Source organism: Rhinoraja longicauda, chromosome 1 (genome assembly GCF_053455715.1).
Source record: "Rhinoraja longicauda isolate Sanriku21f chromosome 1, sRhiLon1.1, whole genome shotgun sequence".
NCBI lineage: Eukaryota > Metazoa > Chordata > Chondrichthyes > Rajiformes > Arhynchobatidae > Rhinoraja > Rhinoraja longicauda.
The window spans coordinates 58256028-58281344 of record NC_135953.1 but is presented as its reverse complement, the minus strand read 5'-3'; the positions used below and the strand labels follow the sequence as shown (position 1 = coordinate 58281344).

The 25317-nt window shown below is 42.2% G+C and overlaps 1 protein-coding gene across 4 annotated transcripts in view; it reads left to right on the top strand.

The window, feature by feature from the left end:
* The window catches only part of tusc3 (tumor suppressor candidate 3), a 318808-nt gene extending 294101 nt beyond the window's left edge, over positions 1-24707 (top strand). For all 4 annotated transcript variants that reach the window (XM_078398086.1, XM_078398077.1, XM_078398067.1 and 1 more), the window contains 2 exons: positions 18190-18280; positions 24436-24707. In XM_078398086.1, the coding sequence (XP_078254212.1) occupies positions 18190-18280; positions 24436-24451 (107 nt within the window). In that variant the 3' untranslated portion in view covers positions 24452-24707. The remainder of the gene's footprint in view (positions 1-18189; positions 18281-24435) is intronic.
* Positions 24708-25317: the final 610 nt, after the last annotated feature.

The window sequence follows — 25317 nt, the reverse complement described above, 5'->3', positions numbered from 1 at the left end:
TTGTATTGTCCGAAATTGAGCCAACAGTGTAGTGGCTTGATGCCTCGATTATTTAATTGGTCCCAAAGGGCCTTGAGTTCTGGTGTTAGAAGGTGCTACCCAACCATTTGATGTGCAATAAAATTTTTATTAAAACAACTTTGAAAAGAAATGCATTAGCAATAATGCAATCCTTGCTGTCATTGGTAATTGAATATAAGCGAAGAACTATATTTATCTTTCTTAGGAATAGAAGATTAATCAACTTTATTTTGGAGAAACATGTTAAAATCAGGATGTTTAGTACATGATTTTTCTCCCTAATTATCCCTACAAACAATCCACTACTGATCACCAATATAAACCAAATAGAAAACGTCTGAACAAAATGCTGTCACATCTCAAACAGATACATTGGTCAATTGACAGACAAAACAGACCCAGAATTTAAAAAAAGATGCTGTAAGTGTAGATGTTTGAAATCTTAAATCAAAACAGAAAAAGGTAGAAATGTTCAGCAGTCCAGGAGCACCTGTGTAAAGTGAAACCAAGGTAGCATCAGGCCCCAAAACTTTTGTTAGTTTAATCTTTTCAACCATGCATCCATTCCAAGCAAAAGACCCAACCAAAATTACCCAGGACACTCCTAGAATGTTGCATCATTTGCCATAATCTGGTGTATTATAATCCCCTCACAAGATAGTTGGAAGATATGGACTTTCAGTTTGAAATGGATTTGTCAAGATGCAAAGATTTTACTGTCAAAGTAAGACTGGTAGAGTCAGCACAATAATGCAGCATCTTGTGCTTTTTGCCTCACATCGCTAGAGATTAGAGTTCGATCCTGACCTGGGATGCTATCTATATGGAGCTTGCACCTTCCCTTCGAGGCCTGCTGATGTGTGCTCTGGTGCCTTCTCACATCCCAAAGATGCGGCGGTGGGTTAATCGGCTACTGTAAATTACCCCTGAGTGCAGGGAAGTGGCAAAAGGATCAGGAAAAAAAAATGGATTGCCATGAAAGAGAAAGAGAGAAAAATAGCTGTGGGACTACGGAAAGTGAATAAAGGGATAATGGGAGTAATGAGATTGTTCTACTGGGAGCGCCATAGATCCAATGGGATGAATGGCCCCTGTGTTGTAATAAGTAAGAAAGCAGTAGGATTGGCATTAACAAAATCATTTATTGTTGGTGTATATTTATGAACTCATTTATATCAGCTGTCACTGTCATATTCTAGTTCTGAAAATAATCTTACACAAAACACACGAAAAACAAAGATTTTCAATTCAGTTTAGTTTATTGTCACGTGTACCGAGGTATAGTGAAAAAGCTTGTGTTGCGTGATCCAATCTAAGTTCTTAATCCAAGACATTCGTACATGCAGTTTTCCTCAACTGTTCCCACGGCCATCGTTCTCCATTACCATTTATACACATAGTTTTCACTCGATGCAACAGTCCAGATCAATCAACTTTTGGGAGTTGAAGTTAATATGCACATGACATGGATTGGCCTCCGAACCTTGCAGTAGAAAGTCAACCAAAGTTGATGTAACTGTGATTTCTGGAATTTGTTACTTGTATCCTTCACTTTATTTTCGTATCCCCCTCTGCATTTTGATATAGCCAAAATATTTGGAATCTCTTTGCACTTAAAATGCTTCAGAAACCACCCCCACCAACCATCCTTTCACTGCACATGTACACCAATGTTATCATGTTCTGAAAGAGCAAGCGATTGGAATGGTCTTGTGCTACCCTGCATAACAATTCAAGAGAATGAGAAGCTCTAGCAAACAAGAAGTATTGTATGTGTTGCACAAAGGCAGAAGACAGGATTCCACTTATTGTTATTCTTATTAATGCTGCAATTAATCTCATTTTCTGCAAGCTGGTGCATTTTCCCTTGAATGTACCTCAGCAATGCAGGTGTAATTGAAATTATTGAAATGATGGGGACAATTTCTTCAATGCCATTTAAGATACCAGGGGGGAAATTAATTTGCCAACAGTCATAATAAACACAAAATACATGAAACATGAAATTAAAGTGATGAGTGGAAAGGCTTTAGGGATGTGCCAAGATTGAGTAGATGTGGGGGGGGGGTTAGAGTCAGGCTCACTCTACCCATGACAGAAAGGGGAGGAGGTGTAAAGTTTGATAGCCACTGGGAAGAAGGACGTCCTGTGGCGTTCTGTCCTGTATCTTGGTTGAACCAGTCTGTTGCTAAAGGAGGGGGTGAGCGGATTGTCCAAGATGCTCCGCAGTTTGAGGAGCATCCTCCCCTCCAAGACCACCTCCCATGAATCCAACTCCACCCCCAGGCCGGAGCCAGCCTTCCTGATGAGTTTGTTGATCCTATTGGCATCCGCACCCCTCGCCCTGCTGCCCCAGCACACAGCAGCGAAGAAGATGGCACTGGCTAGCACCGATTGGCAAAACATCTACAGCATCTTACTGCAGATGTTGAAGGAGCAGAGCCTTCTCAAAAAGTACAGCTGGCTCTGTCCCTTCTTGTACAGGGCCTCAGCGTTCCTGGACCATCCAGCTTACTGTCCAGGTACACTCCCAGGTATTGTACTCCCTGGTAAACTGGACATCCACACCATTGATGGAGACAGGGTTCCTCTCCACCTAAAGTCCACCACCAACTCCTTAGTCTTGTTGGTATTGAGTTGCAGGTGATTCGGCCCACACCACTCAACAAAGTCGTTGACTACACCTCTGTATTCAGCTTCCCTCCCCTCACTGATGCAGCCCACAATCTCAGAGATATCTGAAAGCTTCTGCTGGTGGCAGGAGGCGGAGTTATAACTGAAGTCCAAGGTGTAGATGGTAAACAGGAAGGGAGAGAGGACCGCCCCCTGTGGGGTCCTGTGTTGTTCACCACGTCCGAGACACAGTTCTATAGCCTGACATATTGTGGTCGTTCAGTCAGGTAGTTGGTGATCCAGGACACCAATGAAGCATCCACCCACATCTTCGTCAATTTGCTCCCTAGCAGTGCAAGCCGGATTGTGTTAAAAGCACTGGAGAAGTAAAAAAAAACATGACTCGCACAATGCTTCCCGGCTTATCCAGGTGAGCATAGGAACAATGGAGCAGGTGGATGATGGCGTCCTCAACCCCCTTCTTTGTTTGGTAAGCGAACTGCAGGGGGTTCAGGTAGAGTTTAACCAGGGGTCGCAGATGAGTGAGCACCAGCCTCTTCAGGGACTTCATGATGCGTGAGGTCAGTGCAATCGGTCTGTAGTCATTGGAGGAGCTGGGGCGCATCCTCTTTGGTACAGGAACCAGGCAGGATGTCTTCCACATCTCAAGAACCCTCTCCAGGCTCGGGTTGAAGAAGTGCTGTAGCACTCCACACAACTGGCTGGCACGTGCCTTGAGTACCCTTGGGCTGACACCATCGGGACCCGCGGCTTTGCCTGGGCGGAGTTTGCTCAGCTCCATCCTCACCTCCTCAGCCTTGATGGTCAGGCACGGCAAAGAAAGGCCAGAGGAAGTGGACCAGGGGGATTGAGGGGGAGAGACTGTCGGGGAGCAGGGGAGAAGATGGGCAGAGGCCCCACCATCAAATCTGTTAAAAAACAGGTTTAACTCATTGACCCAGTCCTGATTGCTTTCCCTCCCCAGGCCACTAGTCTTCTTGTAGCCTGTAATGCTCTTCATCCCTCTCCACACATCCCTCATGTTGTTCTGCTGAAGTTTCCGCGCCAGCTTCCTCCTGTAGTCATCCTTGCCCTGTCTCAGTCTCATCTGCAGGTCTTTCTGCAGCCGTTTCACCTCCTCCCTGTCACCATTCCTGAAGGCCCTCATCTTCTGGTTGAGAAGGGCCTTTATGTCACTGGTGGCAAGGGCTTGTTGTTGGGGAAATGTTTACAGTCTCCTCAGAGACAGTGTTATCCACAAAGAACTTTATGTTGCTGATTTATTCACAAAATGCTGGAGTAACTCAGCAGGTCAGGCAGCATCTCGGGAGAGAAGGAATGGGTGACGTTTCGGGTCGAGACCCTTCTTCAGACTGAAGGGTCTCGACCCGAAACGTCACCAATTCCTTCTCTCCCGAGATGCTGCCTGACCTGCTGAGTTACTCCAGTATTTTGTGAATAAATCGATTTGTACCAGCATCTGCAGTTATTTTCTTATACTACTTTATGTTGCTGATAACAGTCCGTAAGTCCATCAATGTCCGCTCCATGGGGAATGCAGAGTGCGTCCCAATCTGTGACCTCAAAACAGCCCTGTTTCGCATCATAGGTCTTCTTTGACCACCTCCTCACTGACCTTGTGGTCACAGGCAGCCTCTGGGCCATTGGCTTATACCTGGGTAGGAGGTGAACCAGCTTGTGGTCAGATCTTCCTAGTGGTGGAAGGTCTGTGGAGCTGTACGCCTCTTTAACATGGGCATACAGCAGGTTCAATGTTTTCATATCATATACAGTCAACAAACTGAGTGAAAGTGGGTAGGGTAGTGTCCAGAGTCACGTGGTTGAAATCCCCCGAGATTGTGATGGAAGCACGCGGGTGCTGTGTCTGGAGTCTCGCGGTGCCTGTGTGAATGACGTCACTCGTGCGCAGCGGCTCGGCGGACAGAGGAATGTAAACAGCCATCACAATGGCTTGTGAGATTTCCCTGGGCAGATAGTATGGACGGAGACCCACAAATACCAAATACCAAAGAAACTAAATGTAATCACAATTCTGTATACCAATTCTCTTGATTACATTGGTTTTAGTGTGTTATTTGTCTTGATAGGTAACCAGTCTATTTAAACGTGAAACCTAGCAGCCCATCAACAAACTGAACCGCAAGCTTTCCGCATTCTATTAACATCATGATACAACAGAGCAACATGTTTTTTTGCAACATGAAGATCAGAAGTATTGATTTCAACATGATGTAAGAGTGCGATGTGAGGGCTTGTGATGCATAGTCAATGAACATAAGTGATATCTTTGTCAAATTTTAGATGGAATCAGTGCATGTTGAAATTGGAGGATTGACTTCAGGGCACTAGAATTTGTTATTGAAGTATATGCTTGTAAATTGCTGTATTTTCCCAAGAAGCCAGGCATTAGAAAAGGAAGGATTAGTTGAAAAGAGACATTTACCAGAGTTATTAACAGCTCTGCTTCCGAATCCCAGGCATATAAGTATTTTCAAAGGTTGGAAGTTCACGATGAAATTGCTTCAGGTCCATTTTATTTTGGTTTAGCTCACTGAAAGAAATCAGATTTGGCTGATATAAAGTTGGCCTAAAAGCAACTCAGTTTTTCTTCAGACCAAATGGCTCTGACTTGGACCCTGCAGCATTTATTTGGCCTTTCTTTTGCATTGATAACTATGCTAATCATAAGGTCACAAGTGATAGGAGTAGAATTAGGCCATTTGGCCCATCAAGTCTACTCCATCATTCAATCATGGCTGACTATCTCTCCCCCCTAACCCTATTCTCAAGCCTTCTCTGCATAACCTCTGACACCTGTACTAATCAAAACCTAATCAAAAATCTATCCATCTCTGCCTTAAAAATATCCACTGACGGCCTCCACAGCCTTCTAAGGCAAAGAATTCCACAGATTCACCACCCTCTGACTAAATAAACTTCTCCTCATCCCCTTCCTAAAAGAACTTCCTTTAATTCTGAGGCTATGACCTCTAGTCCTAGACTCTCCCATTAGTGGAAACATCTTCTCCACATCCACTCTATCCAAGCCTTTCACTATTCTGTATGTTTCAATGAGGTCCCCCCTCATTCTTCCAAACTCCAGCTAGAACAGGCCCAGTGCCGACAAATGCTCATCATAGGTTAACCAATTTATTCCTGGGATCATTCTTGTAAACCTCCTCTGGACCCTCTCCAGAGCCAGCACATCCTTCCTCAGATATGGTGCCCAAAATTGCTCACAATATTCCAAATGCCTTACCAGCACCTTATAGAGACTCAGCATTGCATCCCCATTTTTTATATACAAGCCCTCTTGAAATAAATACTAGCATTGAGTTTGTTTTCTTTACTACTGATTCGACTTGCAGATTAACTTTTTGGGAATCCTGTACCAGCACTCCCAAGTCCCTTTGCACCTCCGATTTTTGGATTCTCTCCCCATTTAGAAAATAGTCTCTGCCTTTATTCCTACTACCAAAATGCATGACTCCACACTTTGCTACACTATATCCCATCTGCCACTTCTCTGCCCACTCTCCTAACCTGTCCAAGTCCTCCTGCAGAGTCCCTGCTTTCTCTACAATACCTGTCCTTCCACCTAATCCAGTCACAGCTGTTCAACAAAATTAGATTCCAGGAGCATTGCGGGCATTATTATTTCAATTTGGGTATATCAGAATTTGGATGTATGTAGATGGGGCATTTTGGTCGGCATGGGCAAGTTGGGCCGAAGGGCCTGTTTCCATGTTGTATGACGCTATAGCACTGAAACATTCCCATCAGCATTAGCTGTGCAGTTCATAGAATCATATAGCATGGATGGGGGCTATTCAACCCACAAGTCCATGTCAGCACAGCACAAGTAGAATTCATTTTGCCCCGTTCTCCCACTCTTTTTTCATTGTCCTGTAATTTTAACCTTTTACTCTTTTAAATGTCACAATTAAAATTGTAATTTTAAATGTGGCCTTACCAGCGTCTTATAGAGCCTCAACACTCCCAAGAACCTGCACTCCCAAGTCCCTTTGCACCTCCAATTTCTGGATTCTCACCCCATTTAGAAAATAGCCTACGCCTTTATTCGTAATAAATCCGTGGTGCTTGTTCTGTTTTTTTCATTGTAATTCTGTTTTTAATTATGTGCTATAACTTTCCACGCCATCTTGGTTAAATTGAAGTGTCGAACAAGGTCTTCAAAGCAACAGTTTACTTTGTAACAAAAACAGAAATTTTTTGAGACAGTCAGCAGATTAGGGCAGTTCAGAATGATCAGATTTTAGTTCAGATTTCCAGATTTTCAATTACTTGTGACGATCAGAATTGATGCTTGATCAGTAGGTATACAGAGTTATGAAACTGCATTTCAAATTTATTTAATGCGCAAATTGATAGTCAGAACTGCAACCGGAAGGAATAAGACATGTTATTGCTTGTTGATGATGAAGAAAACATGCCATATCACTATGTTGTAAATACATTTATTTTTTTACTCCATGCCCATTATTTACATTGTATGCCCTCTGTAGGTTAAGGGAGAAAATGTTCATAACATTGATGGTGCATTTGTTCCAAATAATTGTTGTAAGGAATTTCAAATCAGTGAAGTGGTCAGCTGTGGAATGACCTCGTAGGGCTTTGCAGACAATATCACAGGCAGAGTCAAACTAAATTTAGAACGTAACCATGCATTGCTCTGGAATCAAGTGAGAATAATTTGAAATGCCATATTTTTGACATTTAATGTGGTTTGTTCCTTACTAGCCTTTCCTTCCGTTTGATTATAAATGCGTAGTCATCTTGCAGGAATGCACAGCAAAGGTCTGTCTTAAAGTACATGAGGTGAATTTAAATGGGATTAACTGTAGCATTTTCAATGTTCATAATTTTAAAGAATTTTCTATGCTGTTATAAATGTATTACGAACCCACACTTGCAGGACATTTTGTGCCAAAAGGCAGTCTCTCAGAAGTTGACTAGAATGTATTATTATTTAGAAGCTCAGATAAAGGTCAGGACCCATATTTTCACACCATAAAGATTTAGAAATATAATTGTTATATTTATGAGAATTGGTCTCCCCGAGGAATCTGCTACAACTCCTCAACTGGATTTCAAAAGTTTCAAAGGTCAATTTATTGTCGCGTGTACCAATTAAGGTACAGTGATATGCGAATTACCATACAGCCATACGAAAAAAAAGCAACAAGACACACAACTACATAAAAGTTAACATAAACATCCACCACAGCGGATTCCCCACATTCCCCACTGTGATGGAATGCAAAAAAAGTCCAATCTACTTCCTCTTTATTCTCCCGCGGTCGGGGAAGTCGAACCATCCGTCGGGGCGGTCGAAGCTCCCGCACCAGTGGTCGAAGCCCCCGCGTCGGGGCGGTTGAAGCTCCCGCGTCGGGACGATCGAAACTCCCGCGTCGAGGCGGTCGAAGCTCCCGCACCAGTGGTCGAAGCCCTCGCGTCGGGGCGGTTGAAGCTCCCGCGTCGGGACGATCGAAACTCCCGCGTCGGGGCGGTCGAAGCTCCTGCGGCTTGGAGTTCCCGAAGTCGGTCTCTGACCAGAGACCGCGAGCTCCGTCATGTTAAATCTGCAAGCACCCATGGTTAGAGCTCCGAAGTCGATCCCTGGCAAAGGGATCACGGGCTCCTCGATGTTAAAGTCCCGTAGGCTCCCCGGGCTGAAGCTCTCAAAAGTCGGTCTCCAGCAAAGGCCACCAACTCCATGATGTTAGGCCGCAGTGTGGACGGGGATATGATATGGAAAAAATCGCATCTCCATCGAGGTAAGAGATTAGAAAAAGTTTCCCCCAACCCCCACCCCCCACATAAAACAAGCTAAAGAACACTAAAAACACACATTTAACACATACTATTAAAACACAAAGAAGGAAGGGACAGACAGACAGTTGGAGAGGCAGCCATTGGGAGCCATATTTGTAAAACTATGTTCAAAATTATGTATACACAGAACAGAGAAACGGCAACTATTTGCATAGAATTGTACTTGTTACATAAAAGAACAATTAAAGGATACAAAGTGCTTATGTAACGCAGCAGGTCAGGCAGCATCTCTGGAGAGCATTTATTGGTGATGTTTCAGGTCAGGACCTTTATTCAGATCCGTGAGAGAACAATTAATTTATCTGTAAAAACTGTGTGACTGAGTTATGCAAAGCAAAACTTTTTAAGAATAGTTCCCTAAGTGGTTTTGATCAATTTAACAGATGGGCTAATAAAATTGCCTTCAACCCTCTTTAGACCAGAGGGATAAAGTACGCAAAAAAATTTCACACCTGAATGATCTCCATACACCTCATCCCATCTCTGCTCTGCATGTCAATTGCAGCTTTGGGAAGCTTATTGGAATTGCACTTGATAACTTAAATCTTAAATTATGCTACAAATGCTACAGTGTGCTATTATATGCTCTAATGCTATATGCTTAAAAATGAATTAATGATACCCTGAAAAATGGTCAGTACAGCCACTAACTTGCCAGTAAATGACCACTTTTGAAGTTACACTGAGTTGCTTTCATTAATGCTAATCTGTCATTTTATTACTATAATATCTCTGGTGGGACGAGGCCTGTTTTTTTTTCTTTCAGTTTACTGCTGCCAATATTCTAGTTCAGTTATGGACTCTGCAGTTTAGAAAAATGTGGGATGATCGTTTTGAAACATTTATATTTCTAAGGAGGCATGAAAGTATAAATGTTGATGTGTTCCACCTGCAAGATATTCTCAAACATGGGGACATATTTGCAAGATCGGTGAAGTCATTTTAAACTGAGGTGCATGGGAATTTCCTCTTGCGGTGTGGTGAATCTCCGGAATTCTCCAATCCAAAAAGGTTCTGCAGGTATTTTCACAGACACATTGAAAAAGGAGGCAGATAGATTTTTGAACGATTGGGTATTTCAGGGCTAAAGGTGACTGGCACAGAAGATCAGATGAGGCCAGGGCAGATTAGCCATGATCATATTGAATGGAAGAGCACGCTTGAGGGACTAGACAGTCTGGTGCTGGTCCTATTTTCTTGTGTTCTAAGCTTGATTGGGGTCCTGCCCAATCTGAGTAGTCTTGCTGAGTTTCACATGAAGACTAGTTCAAACAGAAGATGCATCCTTTACCTTGACGAGCATGGTACTGTAATTAAGCATGTGTAGAGAAGAACAGGATTTTTAGTGTAGGAAGGAACTGCAGATGCTAGTTTACACCAAAGATAGACACAAAATGCTGGAGTAACTCAGCGGTACAGGCAGAATCTTCGGAGAGAAAGAATGGGTGACATTTTGGGTCGAGACCCTTCTTCAGACTGGATTTGATTTTTGTCTGTGATACATTAATGCAGCCTGAAGTTAATCCTTTGGTTTGCAACAGATTGAGGTTTGTATGAAGTTTATATTTAATGTATTGTGATACATCAGGGAGAGCTTCATTGCTGTTTAACCACAAAATCAATGTTCAAGTAAAGCTTTTCACTGTACCTCAGTGCACATGACAATAATAAACCTAAACTTAAATCTAAACTCTTACTGCCCTCATTCATCTCCATCTCATCAATTTTCTTGTTGAAACTTGAACCATTGTTTTATTCGACATAAATTAAAGAGTCATTTTTGAAACTGAGGAAAAATTACTCTTTAATCTCAGCTTGGAGCTTGTCAATTATCTTCCTGATGTACAAGTGGTCCTCCTTAGAACAGAGAAGGTTAAGGAGAGAATTATTATTATAGAGGCATTCAAAAAGTGATGAATGGCTTTGACAGAGTCAACAAGCAGAAATTGGTTCCACTTGCAGAAAGGTTAGTTACCAAAGGAAACAGATTTAAAGTAATTGGAAAAAGAACCTAAGGCGAGATTAGGATCATCTTTTCACACCAGTCTAGAATGAGGAGCCACAGTTTAAGAATAAGGGGTTGGCCATTTAGAACTGTGATGTGGAAAAACTTTTTCACCCAGAGATTTGTGAATTTGCATAATTCTCTGCCTCAGAAGGCAGTGGAGGCCGATTCACTGGATGCATTCAAAATCAAGGGGTATGGGAGAAGGCAGGAACAGGGTACTGATAATACGATAAGTGTTATGGGGGTGACCATAATATGATGTTTTAATCTGCAATTTGAGAGGGAGAAGGGAAAATCAGAAGTGTCAGTATTACAGTTGAGCAAAGGGGACTATGGAGGCATGAGGGAGGAGCTGGCCAAAGTTGAGTGGAAAGAGACTCTAGCAGGGAAGATGGTGGAACAACAATGGCAGGTATTTCTGGAAATAATCCAGAAGGTGCAGAATCAGTTCATTCCAAAGAGGAAGAGAGATTCTAAGAGGAGTAAGAGGTGACCGTGGCTGACAAGGGAAGTCAAGGACAATATAAAAATAAATGAGAAGAGGTATAACATAGCAAAGATGAGCGGGAAACCAGAGTATTAGAAAACTTTTAAAGAGCAACAGAAGATAACTAAAGGGGCAATACAGGGAGAAAAGATGAAGGTAAGCTAGCCAAGAATATAAAGGAGGATAGTAAAAGCTTCTTTAGGTATGTGAAGAAAAAAAATAGTTAAGACAAATGTGCGTCCCTCGAAGACAGAAGCAGGTGGAGGCCAATTCTCTGGATGCTTTCAGGAGAGAGTTAGATAGAGCTCTTAAAGATAGCGCAGGAATAGGCCATTCGGCCCTTCGAGCCAGCATCACCATTCAATGTGATCATGGCTGAAGATTCTCAATCAGTACCACGTTCCTGCCTTCTCCCCATACCCCCTGACTCCGCTATCTTTAAGAGTATCTAGCTCTCTCTTGAAAGCATCCAGAGAATTGGCCTCCACTGCCTTCTGAGGCAGAGAATTCCACAGATTTACAACTCTCTGACTGAAAACGTTTTTCCTCATCTCAGCTCTAAATGGCCTACCCCTTATTCTTAAACTGTGGCCCCTGGTTCTGGACTCCCCCAACATTGGGAACATGTTTTCTGCCTCTAATGTGTCCAATCCCTTAATAATCTTATATGCTTCAATACGATTCCCTCTCATCCTTCTAAATTCCAGTGTATACAAGCCTAGCCGCTCCAGTCTTTCAACATACGACAGTCCCGCCATTCTGGGAATTAACCTAGTAACCTACGCTGCACGCCCTCAATAGCAAGAATATCCTTCCTCAAATTTGGAGACCAAAACTGCACACAGTACTCCAGGTGCGGTCTCACTAGGGCCCTGTACAACTGCAAAAGGACCTCTTTGCTCCTATACTCAACTCCTCTTGTTATGAAGGCCAACATTCCATTGGATTTCTTCACTGCCTGCTGTACCTGCATGCTTCCTTTCAGTGACTGATGCACTAGGACACCCAGATCTCGTTATGCGTCCCCTTTTCCTAACTTGACACCATTCAGATAATAATCTGCCTTTCTATTCTTACCACCAAAGTGGATAACCTCACACTTATCCACATTAAACTGCATCTGCCAAGCATCCGCCCACTCACACAACCTGTCCAAGTCACCCTGCAACCTCATAGCATCTTCCTCGCAGTTCACACTGCCACCCAGCTTTGTGTCATCTGCAAATTTGCTAATGTTACATTTAATCCCTTCATCCAAGTCATTAATGTATATTGTAAATAGGTGCGGCCCCAGCACCGAGCCTTGCGGTAGCCCACTAGTCACTGCCTGCCATTCTGAAAGGGACCCATTTATCCCCACTCTTTGCTTTCTGTCTGCCAACCAATTTTCTATCCATGTCAGTACCCTACTCTCAATACCATGTGCTCTAATTTTGCCGACTAATCTCCTATGTGGGACCTTGTCGAAGGTTTTCTGAAAGTCAAGGTGCACTACATCCACTGGCTCTCCCCTGTCAATTTTCCTAGTTACATCCTGAAAAAATTCCAGAAGATTAGTCAAGCATGATTTCCCCTTCGTAAATCCATGCTGACTCGGAACGATCCTGTTACTGCTATCCAAATGCTCCGCAGTTTTGTCTTTTATAATTGACTCCAGCATCTTCCCCACCACAAGTTGTGCCAATGAAAGTCAAATAAGCCATTATGAGACTGAGAACAAGAATAAAACTGTTAGAGACATCAGCAAAACCTTAGGCTTACCAAAATCAGCTGTTTGGAACATCATTAAGAAGAAAGAGAGCACTGGTGAGCTTACTAATCGCAAAGGGACTGGCAGGCCAAGGAAGACCTCTACAGCTGATGACAGAAGAATTCTCTCGAGAATAAAGAAAAATCCCCAACACCTGTCCGACAGATCAGAAACACTCTTCAGGAGTCAGGTGTGGATTTGTCAATGACCACTATCCGCAGAAGACATCATGAACAGAAATACAGAGGCATCACTGCAAGATGCAAACCACTGGTTAGCTTAAAAAATAGGATAGTTACAGTTTGCCAAGAAGTACTTAAAAGAGCAACTACAATTCTGCAAAAAGGTCTTGTGGACAGATGAGATGACGATTAACTGATATCAGAGTGATGGCAAGAGCAAAGCATGGAGGAGAGAAGGAACTGCCCAAGATCCAAAGCATACCACCTCATCTGTGAAACATAGTGGTGGGGGTGTTATGGCCTGGGCATGTATGGCTGTTGAAGGTACTGGCTCACTTATCTTCATTGATGATACAACTGCTGATGGTAGTGGCATAATGAATTCTGAAATCTATAGACACATCCTATCTGCTCAAGTTCAAACAAATGCCTCAAAACTGATTGGCGGTTCATTCTTCAGCAAGAAAACGATCCCAAACATACTGCTAAAGCAACAAAGGAGTTTTTCAAAGCTAAAAAATGGTCAATTCTTGAGTGGCCAAGTCAATCACTCGATCTGAACCCAATAGAGCATGCCTTTTATATGCTGGAGAGAAATGTGAATGGGACTCGCTAAAGATGGCTGCAATACAGGCCTGGCAGAGCATCACCAGAGAAGACACCCAGCAACTGGTGATGTCCATGAATCGCAGACTTCAAGCAGTCATTGCATGCAAATGATATGCAACAAAATACTAAACATGACTACTTTCATTTACATGACATTACTATGTCCCAAACATTATGGTGCCCTGAAATGGGGGGGGGGGGGGGGCATCTATAAACACTGCTGTAATTTCTACATGTTCTACTAAGTTGGAGGGTAGTGTGAATTGTGAGGAAGATGCAATAAGGATGCAGGGTGACTTGGACAGGTTGTGTGAGTGGGCGGATACATGGCAGATGCAGTTTAATGTAGATAAGTGTGAGGTTATTCACTTTGGAAGCAAGAATAGAAAGGCAGATTATTATCTGAATGGTGTCAAGTTAGGAGGAGGGGGAGTTCAACGAGATCTGGGTGTCCTAGTGCATCAGTCAATGAAAGGAAGCATGCAGGTACAGCAGGCAGTGAAGAAAGCCAATGGAATGTTGGCCTTCGTAACAAGAGGAGTTGAGTATAGGAGCAAAGAGGTCCTTCTACAGTTGTACCGGGCACTGGTGAGACCGCACCTGGAGTACTGTGTGCAGTTTTGGTCTCCAAATTTGAGGAAGGATATTCTTGCTATGGAGGGCGTGCAGCGTAGGTTCACTAGGTTAATTCCCGGAATGGCGGGACTGTCGTATGTTGAAAGGCTGGAGCGATTGGGCTTGTATACACTGGAATTTAGAAGGATGAGGGGGGATCTTATTGAAACATATAAGATAATTAGGGGATTGGACACATTAGAGGCAGATAACATGTTCCCAATGCTGGGGGAGTCCAGAACAAGGGGCCACAGTTTAAGAATAAGGGGTAGGCCATTTAGAACGGAGATGAGGAAGAACTTTTTCAGTCAGAGGGTGGTGAAGGTGTGGAATTCTCTGCCTCAGAAGGCAGTGGAGGCCAGTTCGTTGGATGCTTTCAAGAGAGAGCTGGATAGAGCTCTTAAGGATAGCGGAGTTAGGGGGTATGGGGAGAAGGCAGGAACGGGGTACTGATTGAGAGTGATCAGCCATGATCGCATTGAATGGCGGTGCTGGCTCGAAGGGCTGAATGGTCTACTCCTGCACCTATTGTCTATTGTCTATTGTCTATGAAAATGGCCTTTATTAAAATCTGACAATATGCACTTTAACCACATGTGATTTTCTTTCTATTACAAATCTCAAATTGTGGAGTACAGAGGCAAATAAATAAATGATCGGTCTTTGTCCCAAACATTATGGAGGGCTCACAGCACTCACTGTATGCTGTGAGATTCTGAGATTGTGGAGGTGTGCAGCGAGGTAGCAGACATAAACACTCAGCTTGTAACCATGACACCTAGTAATACTTCTGCTTCAAGATGTGAACATTCTCTTGCAGTCAATCCCTTAGAATGATTATTAATTAAATAAAATGGAGCAGTTTCCTTGGAGAGTAAATTGGCTAACCTCATATAAGACTGTAACAGATTTCTGGACAGTTCATTCAATTATCTTCCTCTCCATCTCCTTGTTTATAAAATCCATCCATACCTTTCTAAAATCCATGCCTTCTGCGATGCTCTTTGTCAAAGTTTTTCTGATAAATCCTTTTGTCTCTGCAACATGTTTTACAACTTTCCACATTCCTTTTGGAAACTTGTTTATTAGCATGTGTGTAAATCTTTGCACAGCATCTAATATGACAGCATCAGAAACTAATATCAGCCACAATATTGCTCACGTTGATGAACATGAAATCATTCACAAAATGCTGGAGTAACTCAGCAGGTCAGGCAGCATCTCAGGAGAGAAGGAATGGGTGACGTTTCTGGTCGAGACCCTTCTGAACTGCAAGAGAATGTTCACATCTTGAAGCAGAAGTATTACTGGGTGTCATGGTTGAGTGTTTATGTCTGCTACCTCGCTGCACACCTCCACAATCTCAGAATCTCACAGCATACAGTGCTGTGAGCCCTCCATAATGTTTGGGACAAAGATCCAGAAACGTCACCCATTCCTTCTCTCCTGAGATGCTGCCTGACCTGCTGAGTTACTCCAGCATTTTGTGAATAAATCCTTCGATTTGTACCAGCATCTGCAGTTATTTTCCTACACGGCATGAAATCATAGTTCCCTTGCCACATCTGCATTGAACCTCTGCATGTCGTGGAGAGCAGAGCTGCACAACTTCCATATTTTTCATTGAAATAACTGTCATGTCTTTGCTCCTAATACATTAGCGTTTTCTGTGATTTTGTTGAAGTGGTGTCAACAAAGCATCCATGGAGGAAACTGTAGCGTCATTATAAGTTATAAGTTGCGTTTCAAATATCCCAACTCATTGTGGTCTAGATTCATACATTTTTTTGAGCAAAACAGTGGGCTCTTTGGCTCCACTCACCCATACTGACCGAGATGGTCCTCCTTGCCTGTTCCTGACCCATAAACTTCCATTGCATTCCAATCCACGAACCTGCCTAAGTGTGTTTGAAACGTCATACTTCTACCCACCTTTACCACATCCTTTGATGGCTCATTCCATGTACGCGTCACCCTCTGTGTGAAAAATTTGCCCCGAGGTTTTAGGTTTAGGCTTATTACTGTCACGTACACTGAGGTACAGTGAACATTGTTTTGTATGGATCAGATCAGATAATGTGATACATAAATACAATCAAGTCAAACTTATGTACAACAGGTAGAGCAAAGGGGAAGATACAGAGTGCAGAATATAGTTCCCAGCATTGTAGCTCATCAGTTCCATAGATAATGTCCAATGTCCTCAATGGGGTAAGAGATGAATTGGCCAATACCCTTGCTTATGAAAGTTCCACACAGAAGCCTGAAAACAGAGGTGAATAGACAATAGACAATAGACAATAGGTGCAGGAGTAGGCCATTCAGCCCTTCGAGCCAGCACCGCCATTCAATGCGATCATGGCTGATCACTCTCAATCAGTACCCCGTTCCTGCCTTCTCCCCATACCCCCTCACTCCGCTATCCTTAAGAGCTCTATCCAGCTCTCTCTTGAAAGCATCCAACGAACTGGCCTCCACTGCCTTCTGAGGCAGAGAATTCCACACCTTCACCACTCTCTGACTGAAAAAGTTCTTCCTCATCTCCGTTCTAAATGGCCTACCCCTTATTCTTAAACTGTGGCCCCTTGTTCTGGACTCCCCCAACATTGGGAACATGTCTCCTGCCTCTAATGTGTCCAATCCCCTAATTATCTTATATGTTTCAATAAGATCCCCCCTCATCCATCTAAATTCCAGTGTATACAAGCCTAATTGCTCCAGCCTTTCAACATACGACAGTCCCGCCATTCCGGGAATTAACCTAGTGAACCTACGCTGCACGCCCTCAATAGCAAGAAGCTGACTCTGGTGATGCATGCTTTCAAGATTCAGCATCTTCCACCAAGGCATGCTGGATCTCCTGGTTGCAAACCATTTTAACTCCCCTTCCCATTCCAATACTGACCTCTCTGTGCTGGGCCTCTTCCATTGCCACACCGCACATGAACTGGAGGAACAGCATCTCATATTCTGCTTAGGCAGCTTACAACCTAACCATATGAATACTGAATTCTCCAAATATACAAAACACCCCGTTCCCCTTTCTTCCCTGTACCCCCCCCCCCCATCATTTTTTTCTTCACCCCTCCCCCTGGCTGACCTTGCATCTATTTTTCTCTCCCCCCCCCCCCCCCCCCCCCCGTCTATATTCCAATACAATTCATACATTGTCAATCCTCATGCTTCACAATTTGCACTCTCTAATCCTTTTGTCTCCAACTTTATGTATTTTCATCTCTGGCCTTTGTCCAACAACCTGCCCCTCCCCTCACCTGTGTTCACCTATGACCTGCCATGCTTTGTCCTCTCCCTCCACTCTTCCATTTTTTAAAATCAGTCTGAAGAAGGATCCTTATCCGAAACATCACAGAAACATAGAAAAATGGAAAATAGGTGCAGTAGGCCATTCGGGCCAGGACCGCCATTCAATATGATCATGGCTGATCAACCAAAATCAGTACTCCGTTTCTGCTTTTACTCCATATTCCTTGATTCCATTAGCCCTAAGAGTTATATCTAACTCTCTCTTGACAACATCCAGTGAATTGGCCTCCACTGCCTTCTGTGGCAGGTAATTCCACAGATTCACAACTCTCTGGGTTTTTCCTAATTCGTTCCTTAACATATATTTCTTCAATTAAGATTCTGCTCATCTGTTCTAAATTGTGGATCGTTCCCGAAAAACATCACCTATCCATGTTCTCCAGGGATGCTGCCTGATCCGCTGAGTAACTCCAGCATTTTGTGTCTTTATCTCAATACACTGTACTCAATACACTGACCGATGAAGGCAAACTTGCCCAACGGCTTCTTCAACATCCTGCCAACATGTTACTGCAGTCCTCCGTCTCTCTGTCCTGCAAATCGTATATTTAAATTTTAGATTCCATAGTAAATGGTACAATTACTGGCACAAGAAGTTATGTTGCCTCGGTAAACTAATAGAACAGCCACTAAGTTGCACTTGAATGCATTCATCTGAAATTGAGGTAACCTTTGTTAATTCTAATCTGTCATTTTCCTACAGTAATCTGCCTGGTGGGATTAGGCTTGGTGGTTTTCTTCTTCAGTTTGCTGCTGTCAATATTCCGGTCCAAGTATCATGGGTATCCTTACAGGTAGGTTCATTCTACTGACTTTGAAACATAATTTGGCTGCAGTTAATGATGAGCGAGCATGAAACATACTACTTATGCTTGTTAAAGAAGCTGTCATTCCTCTTCATCTCAATTATCTGAAAATAGATTTGAAATTTGAAATGTTGTAAACAATTATTATTTTTGGTGATAGTAAGGAATTACTTTTGAAATTAAGAAACTAATTATTGGAAAGCATTGTCAGACATTTTCTCTCCGGTGTTTGGATATAAATGATCACTCAGGGGGCCCCAGGCTGTTTGAAATCCAGTTAGGGGCAGTGGTACAAATGAAATTGTGCAATTTTCCATTCATCTAAGTTAATGAACGGCAAGTAAAGGATTTCCATTATAGGGGATGAATTTTTGCTGTTGTCCCTAAATGGAATAATATAGGTTGCTCCCTACCCGGTATTTGTTTCTATGGAAACCAGAATCTGGCACTGTGAAAAGCAGGGTTATGATCCGTTATTACTTGCTTTCCATCCCGCAGTATAAATGAAATATCATGTTCGTGTCTGCAACTTCCCCTTCCTGATTTTCCATTGTGTAAAAAAACAATTTATCCACTTAATTTAAACAGAACATTTAACTGAATATGATGCGTTTCTTTTTATCATCTTAATGCATTTTGCGATAAATTTTTATCAGCTGGTTTTTGAAACAAGCATTTTTTTGCATATACCTATCTTTCTGCTTCTGTGGGTTGTTCACTTAATATGGACATCTGAACAAAACCCAGGTGCAACCTCATCCATTGGAGACGTGGCACCTGTGCTATCTCTTCCACTTGCACAGACTGCAGGGTACTTGCTTCTAGTCATCATATGCAGACACTGTCACCAAACTACCTTTGAAATTGTGTGCATTGCAATAGGTGAATCAGTTTCTGCCAGCATTAAATCACTGTAATTGTGAGTCATCTTATTCTTGAAGGAAAAGACGGTATGAAAGAAGAAAGGTGCAAGGGCTGAGACTTGTTGTAAAGAGAGGGAAGAAATTAAATAGACATAGCCAGTCTCTGCAGTGTGTAAATCATAAAAGATTGTGAAATGTGAGGAGGTGGATTAATAATGAGGCAACCATGGTCCCCCATTATACAGCCCAGATGCCACCACAGAATCAGCATTGGTCTCCCTAACGGGGAGTTCAGTTTCCTCCATAGGGTACCTGCCACCTGCACCTGTCCCTCTTTGTTGTGAAGCAAAGAACCACTTGTTCTTGTCCAGTCCCAGGTCATGCAGGCAAACACCTTACCTACCTACAGGAGGGAGAGGAGCCTGTCTGCCTTGATAGAAGCAGACCAAGCACACTCTTCAATTGCACAAAACATCGGCATTCTTATATACATTTGGAGGTAAAGTGCAACACCTTCACCCAGCCCGGACTTTCAATCATTGGCATTGACCCAGTGAAGAGCTTATGAGTGCAAGATCCATTACTTCAGATATAATTCATCATTTATGATCACCTCTGGTGGATCCACTTTTGCACATGATTTCATGACCATGCCTCATTACCTGGATCTATCAGGCCCCTCATCCCAATGGAAACAGATTCACCACAGTCTCTAGTCAGCAGGTGGTGAATCTGTGGAATTCTTTGCCAAAGAAGGCTGTGGAGGCCGTCAATGGATAATGTTAAGGCAATAGATAGATTCATGATTAGTATGGGTGTCAGGGGTTATGGGGAGAAGGCAGGAGAATGGGTTTGGGAGATAGGTTTGGGAGGGAGAGATAGATCAGCCATGATTGAATGGCGGAGTAGATTTGATGGGGCAAATGTCTTAGTCCTGCTCCTATCACTTATGACCTTATGATACTGAAACATCCTTATAGAACACGCTTGCGCTATCTATGGAACCGCCCATTTATTTCTTTGTACGTTCATGTACAGAACTATGCAATGCCTTGTTCCCTACTGCCTTGTGCAAATGGAGGGCTCTGGTTTCAATTTATGTATGCACCTTGTTAAGTTCCCTCAATGTTATCACCACCATCTTCTCAAATTCCACTAGGGACTAATGATGAATGTTTGCCTTGTCAGCAACACCTACGTTAAAAAAAAATCGGAAACATCTCCCGGGTCAGAATAAAATTGTAGCCCAGGCTACCCCCAGCTGCTGCAGCCACAATTAATTCTTTCACCCCACCCCTTTTATGAAGTTCAGGCTGCCTTTAAATAGTGTAGTTTATCTTTAATTAGTTTTGCCATTCAGGAAACCGAGCCCCCTGTTGAGACATAAGCCAAAGAATAAAGGGTTTTATACTGGCTGCAAGCTTGTATTGTACAAATGAACTGGCAGCCCAAAGTTAATGTGTTGCTATGTCAAGAGAAAAATGGTAGGGCCATGGTTCCTGTTTCTATTTTCGGGGCTATCCACTTTAGCCTCTGCAGTGTGGAGGACATAGAATAAATCCTGCACTATACAAGTATCCCAATGACAAGTGAGCTAAAGATAAGGCATCTTTATGCTTTATGTAATGATTATGCCTCACACTGCTTGCTGCCCTCTCCTGTGAGCAGGTGCAGAGCTCGAAGTAGTTGATCCACCTTGTCTCCATCCAAATGCGTACAAATAAGTTGAATTTGTGAAAAACAGCCAGATTCTTTGGCAATAACGCCAGATATATATGCAGCTTCTTACTTTTATATTATGTTGTTTGTGAAAAGCATGTGGGATATGCAAAAGGCAATTTTTCAGTTGAATCACTGCTGTGAGCTAGCAAGAGCTACCAAATAATTTGCATGAGTAACATAGCTACAAACAGCTGCTAACTAGGCATTCATCGGCTGTATGTCAAAGCAAGTGCTTATTTAAATAGAAGCACTTCGAAATGGCAATGAACAATAACGCCATGGGTTGCTTCTCCACTGCATTCGTTTAATTTAATGATAAATTTAATGGTAATTTACGTTACCATTTTCATAACTCAAAGAATGCTATTTACATTGCAGATTTAAAACCTTGAATTGGTGTCAATTTCCTTCCAACAATTTGTTCTGCACATCAACAGCTTAAATGTACTGGAAATTATTAAGATGTAAACGAGTATTATTCCTCAGACACTAACTGCAAACAGTTGTTCAAGTGAAATAAAGAAGAATCAAGAGAAGGAAAGGAGACATCTTCTTTATATTTCAAACACCTTTTTACACAGCTACACATTAACAGGCCTGCATTTACAAGAAAAGGGATTTTAATTTTGTTAAAAACATCAACATGCATTTTTCAATTCTTTAGAATACATTTTTATCTCTGATCGACCATGAAATGCATTGATTTATCACTTAGATGATATTTGATGCTCTTTCTTGGAGAAGCAAAAAGCTAGGCGTAGTCTCCCAAAAGTGTAACATGCACATTAAAATCTAGTTCAGTGAAAAGAATGTGGACCATAATGGAGATTTAGCTCCTCGCCACTACTTGAAGGCCAGTTAGAGATAATACTCTAAAAACATACCATAGAGGGAAATTGTCAGACCAATTTTAGGAGCCCCCATTTCTCCCGTGACAATTTTGATCTGGGATTTTCTTTTTTGGAGAGCTGGTTAGGGAAATATCTTGTTGTGAATGTCGGTGAGATGGAAAGAATGAACCAGCATGAAGCCTACATGAGCCAAAGAGAAGTAAGAATGCATCTGAAATATTTCAAAGATGGAGAGGAATTTAATTGGGGAATGGTTGAGGTGTGGGAACGAGCGCCAGTTTAAGCAACAAAGCAAGGGAAGAACAACACCACTGTGAACTGCACTTGTGATGATAATTGCCTTTGTGAAGGAGGAGCAGAGAGAGAAAGTAAAGGGAGCCAGCATGGGGACCAAACTGTAACATCCAGATGAATCATTTTTTAAAGCAAATTATCAATCAGATTAGGCAAGAGAACATTGTGTCTTTCTCAGCATCATCACTCCACATCAAAAGTGATACCTTCAATGTTTGTTCAACCTTGTCAAATAAAAGAGCAATGTGCATACAATAAACTCCTAAAGATGAGCGAGATAAAGACCTGGTAATTGATAATCTTATTTTGGTGATGCCAGCAAAGAAATAAGTAATGGCCAGCACAAAGAATTTGGCACACTTCACTTCATCATTAAAGTGGCATGCAATTGTTTATGCCGTCTGCATGGGTAGGGCCAGTGGAACCTCAATTTAAAGTTTGAATTGAAGAGGAACCCGCCGGTAATGCAGTATTCCCTCAGTAATGCACTAGATTTCCAGCCTACGATTTTGGACTGAAGCCTCCGGGGGACATGATTATATGGTCTAAAATCCTATAATTTCTACCATTGCCCATTTAAGTAATGGAATTTTGAGTAAACTAGTAGCTTGTTATTATAAACACATAAGTCTTTTCACTTTCAGAGTGCAGGTAGTTCTGCTATAACGTGTGCTTCTATTACACTAACTGGTTATAATGAGATTGATGAATTAGGGAACACTGTTTTTATTACAGGGGCTGAATTGTTTATAATATGACGACCACCAGGAACTAGAGAACCACTTAAAAGTTACTTTTGAAATTGACATGTTGAAAAATGGCTATCTTGGGGAAAAGAATAGTCCAAAGAAGATAAAACTTGTTTTGATGGAACTTCCCTGAAGTAATCGGCCTCCTGAGAACCTAATCTGTCTGTTTCACCACGGATGGTGACTGAAATTGACAAGCAATTGCTTCCATTAACACATGCAATGACACTCTATTAAACAGCCTTTACTACTTTTAGTCTGCAGTTAAAATAAACTTATAGCTATTAAAAAGACCTTTGTTTTTGAAAATTCTGCAGGAAAAATAACTATTATTTTTCCAAAAATATACACAAAACTATACACAATATTCCAGGTGTGGTCTCAGAAGAGAGTTAGATTTAGCTCTTAGGGCTGAGGGAATCAAGGGATATGGGGAAAAAGCCAGAACGGGATACTGATTTTGGATGATCAGCCATGCTCATATTGAATGGCGGTGTTGGCTCGAAGGGCCGAATGGCCTACTCCTGCACCTATTTTCTATGTTTCCATGTTTCATCAGGGCCCTGTACAACTGCAGTAGGACCTCCTTGCTCCTAAACACAAATCCTCTCACTATGAAGGCCAACATGCCATTTGCTTTCTTCACTACCTGCTGTATCTGCTTATTTTCAGTGACTGTTGTGCAAGGTCACCCAGGTCTCGTTGCACCTCCCCTTTTCCTAATCTGACACCATTCAGATAATAATCTGCCTCCTTGTTCTTAACACTAAAGTGGATAACCTCACATTTATCCACATTATACTGCATCTGCCATGTATCTGCCCACTCACCCAACCTATCCAAGTCACCCTGCAGCGTCATAGCATCCTCCTCGCAGCTCACACTGCCACCCAACTTTGTGTCATCCGCAAACTTGGAGATGTTACATTTAATTCCCTCGTCTAAATCGTTAATATATATTGTAAATAACGGGTCCCAGCACCGAGCCTTGCAGCACCCCACTAGTCACTGCCTGCCATTCTGAAAAGGACCCGTTAATTCCTACTCTTTGTTTCCTGTCTGCCAACCAGTTCTCTATCGTTGTCAACACCCTACCCCCAATACCATGTGCTCTAATTTTGCACACTAATCTCTAGTGTGGAACCTTGTCAAAGGCTTTTTGAAAGTCTAGATACACCACATCAACTGGGTCTCCCTTATCCATTCTACTTGTTATATCCTCAAAAAATTCCAGAAGATTAGTCAAGCACGATTTCCATAAATCCATGCTGACGTTGATCGATCCTGTTGCTGCTTTCCAAATGCGCTGCTATTACATCTTTAATAATTGACTTAAGCATCTTCACCACTACCGATGTAAGACTAACTGGTCTATAATTCCGTTTTCTCTCTCCTTTCTTAAAAAAAGTGGGGTTACATTAGCTACCCTTCAGTCCACAGGAACTGATCCAGAGTCTATAGAACATTGGAAAATGATCACCAATGCATCCACGATTTCAAGGGCCACCTCCTTGAGATTGATAATTTGGATAGATTTTAGATTGATAATTTAATTTTAATTTAATTTTAATTTTAAGTGCTAACTTTTAGCACTCTTAGTGTCTCTATTTTGTTGCTGAACAGATGGGCCAGGGTCCTTTAAAATATATGAACTTCTTTTCCAGCTTTTTAATAAAGTAACCAATGGAGCCGCACAACAAAATCCCGGAGTGGGCGCGACAATAAATGGCACGTGAAAAGGAAGTATTTAGCAATTGGTTCTGCAAGCCAATCTTACAAAAAGAAATGTTAATCGTTAATTCTTACACTTGTAATTGTGGAAACGTAAAAGTGCTGTTTAGAAAATGTGTGTTTGCTTTCTTTCTGTCTTCTGTATTTATTAGCTTAAATTACTGTCGAGGATGGTGTGCAAATCGATGAGAAATGTAATAAAAGTGCAAGAATCTCCGCATGACCTTTTGTCTAATTCCTCTGCACCACACAGTATCATAAAACACTTCATGAAAAATGCATAATGTAGGGGTCAGGATCCTAAAGAAGTATGGGAAGAAACATGCTTCTCAAAATGAGCCTTGGGATAGAGGTTTGTGCGTGACACAGGAAATTGATTGAAACCAAAGCTTCATTCGCCCACTATATTCTAAAGTCTCAGTGCAGATCCAAACAAGAATTGTCAGTAAATATCCAACCATATGGAGAATGAGCAAATGATACTTTTTTAAATATTGTCCTCGGTGTGAATGGCTGTATTTACTTTTTGTGATTACATGCCGAGCTGTTATAAACCTTTATTCAGGGTGACAGTTTGTTATATCAGCCATGCCCAGAGGTATATCTAATGCATAGTATGTAAATAGCACTCCCCCCCATCCCCACTCCCAAATTTACATCAACACATTGGGGACATGGTGGCACAGCAGTAGAGTTACAACCTTACAGCGCCAGAGGCACTGGTTCAATCCTGACTACGGGTGCTGACTGTATGGAGTTTGTATGTTCTCCCCGTGACCGCCTGAGTTTTTGTTTAGTTTAGTTCCGCTTAGAGA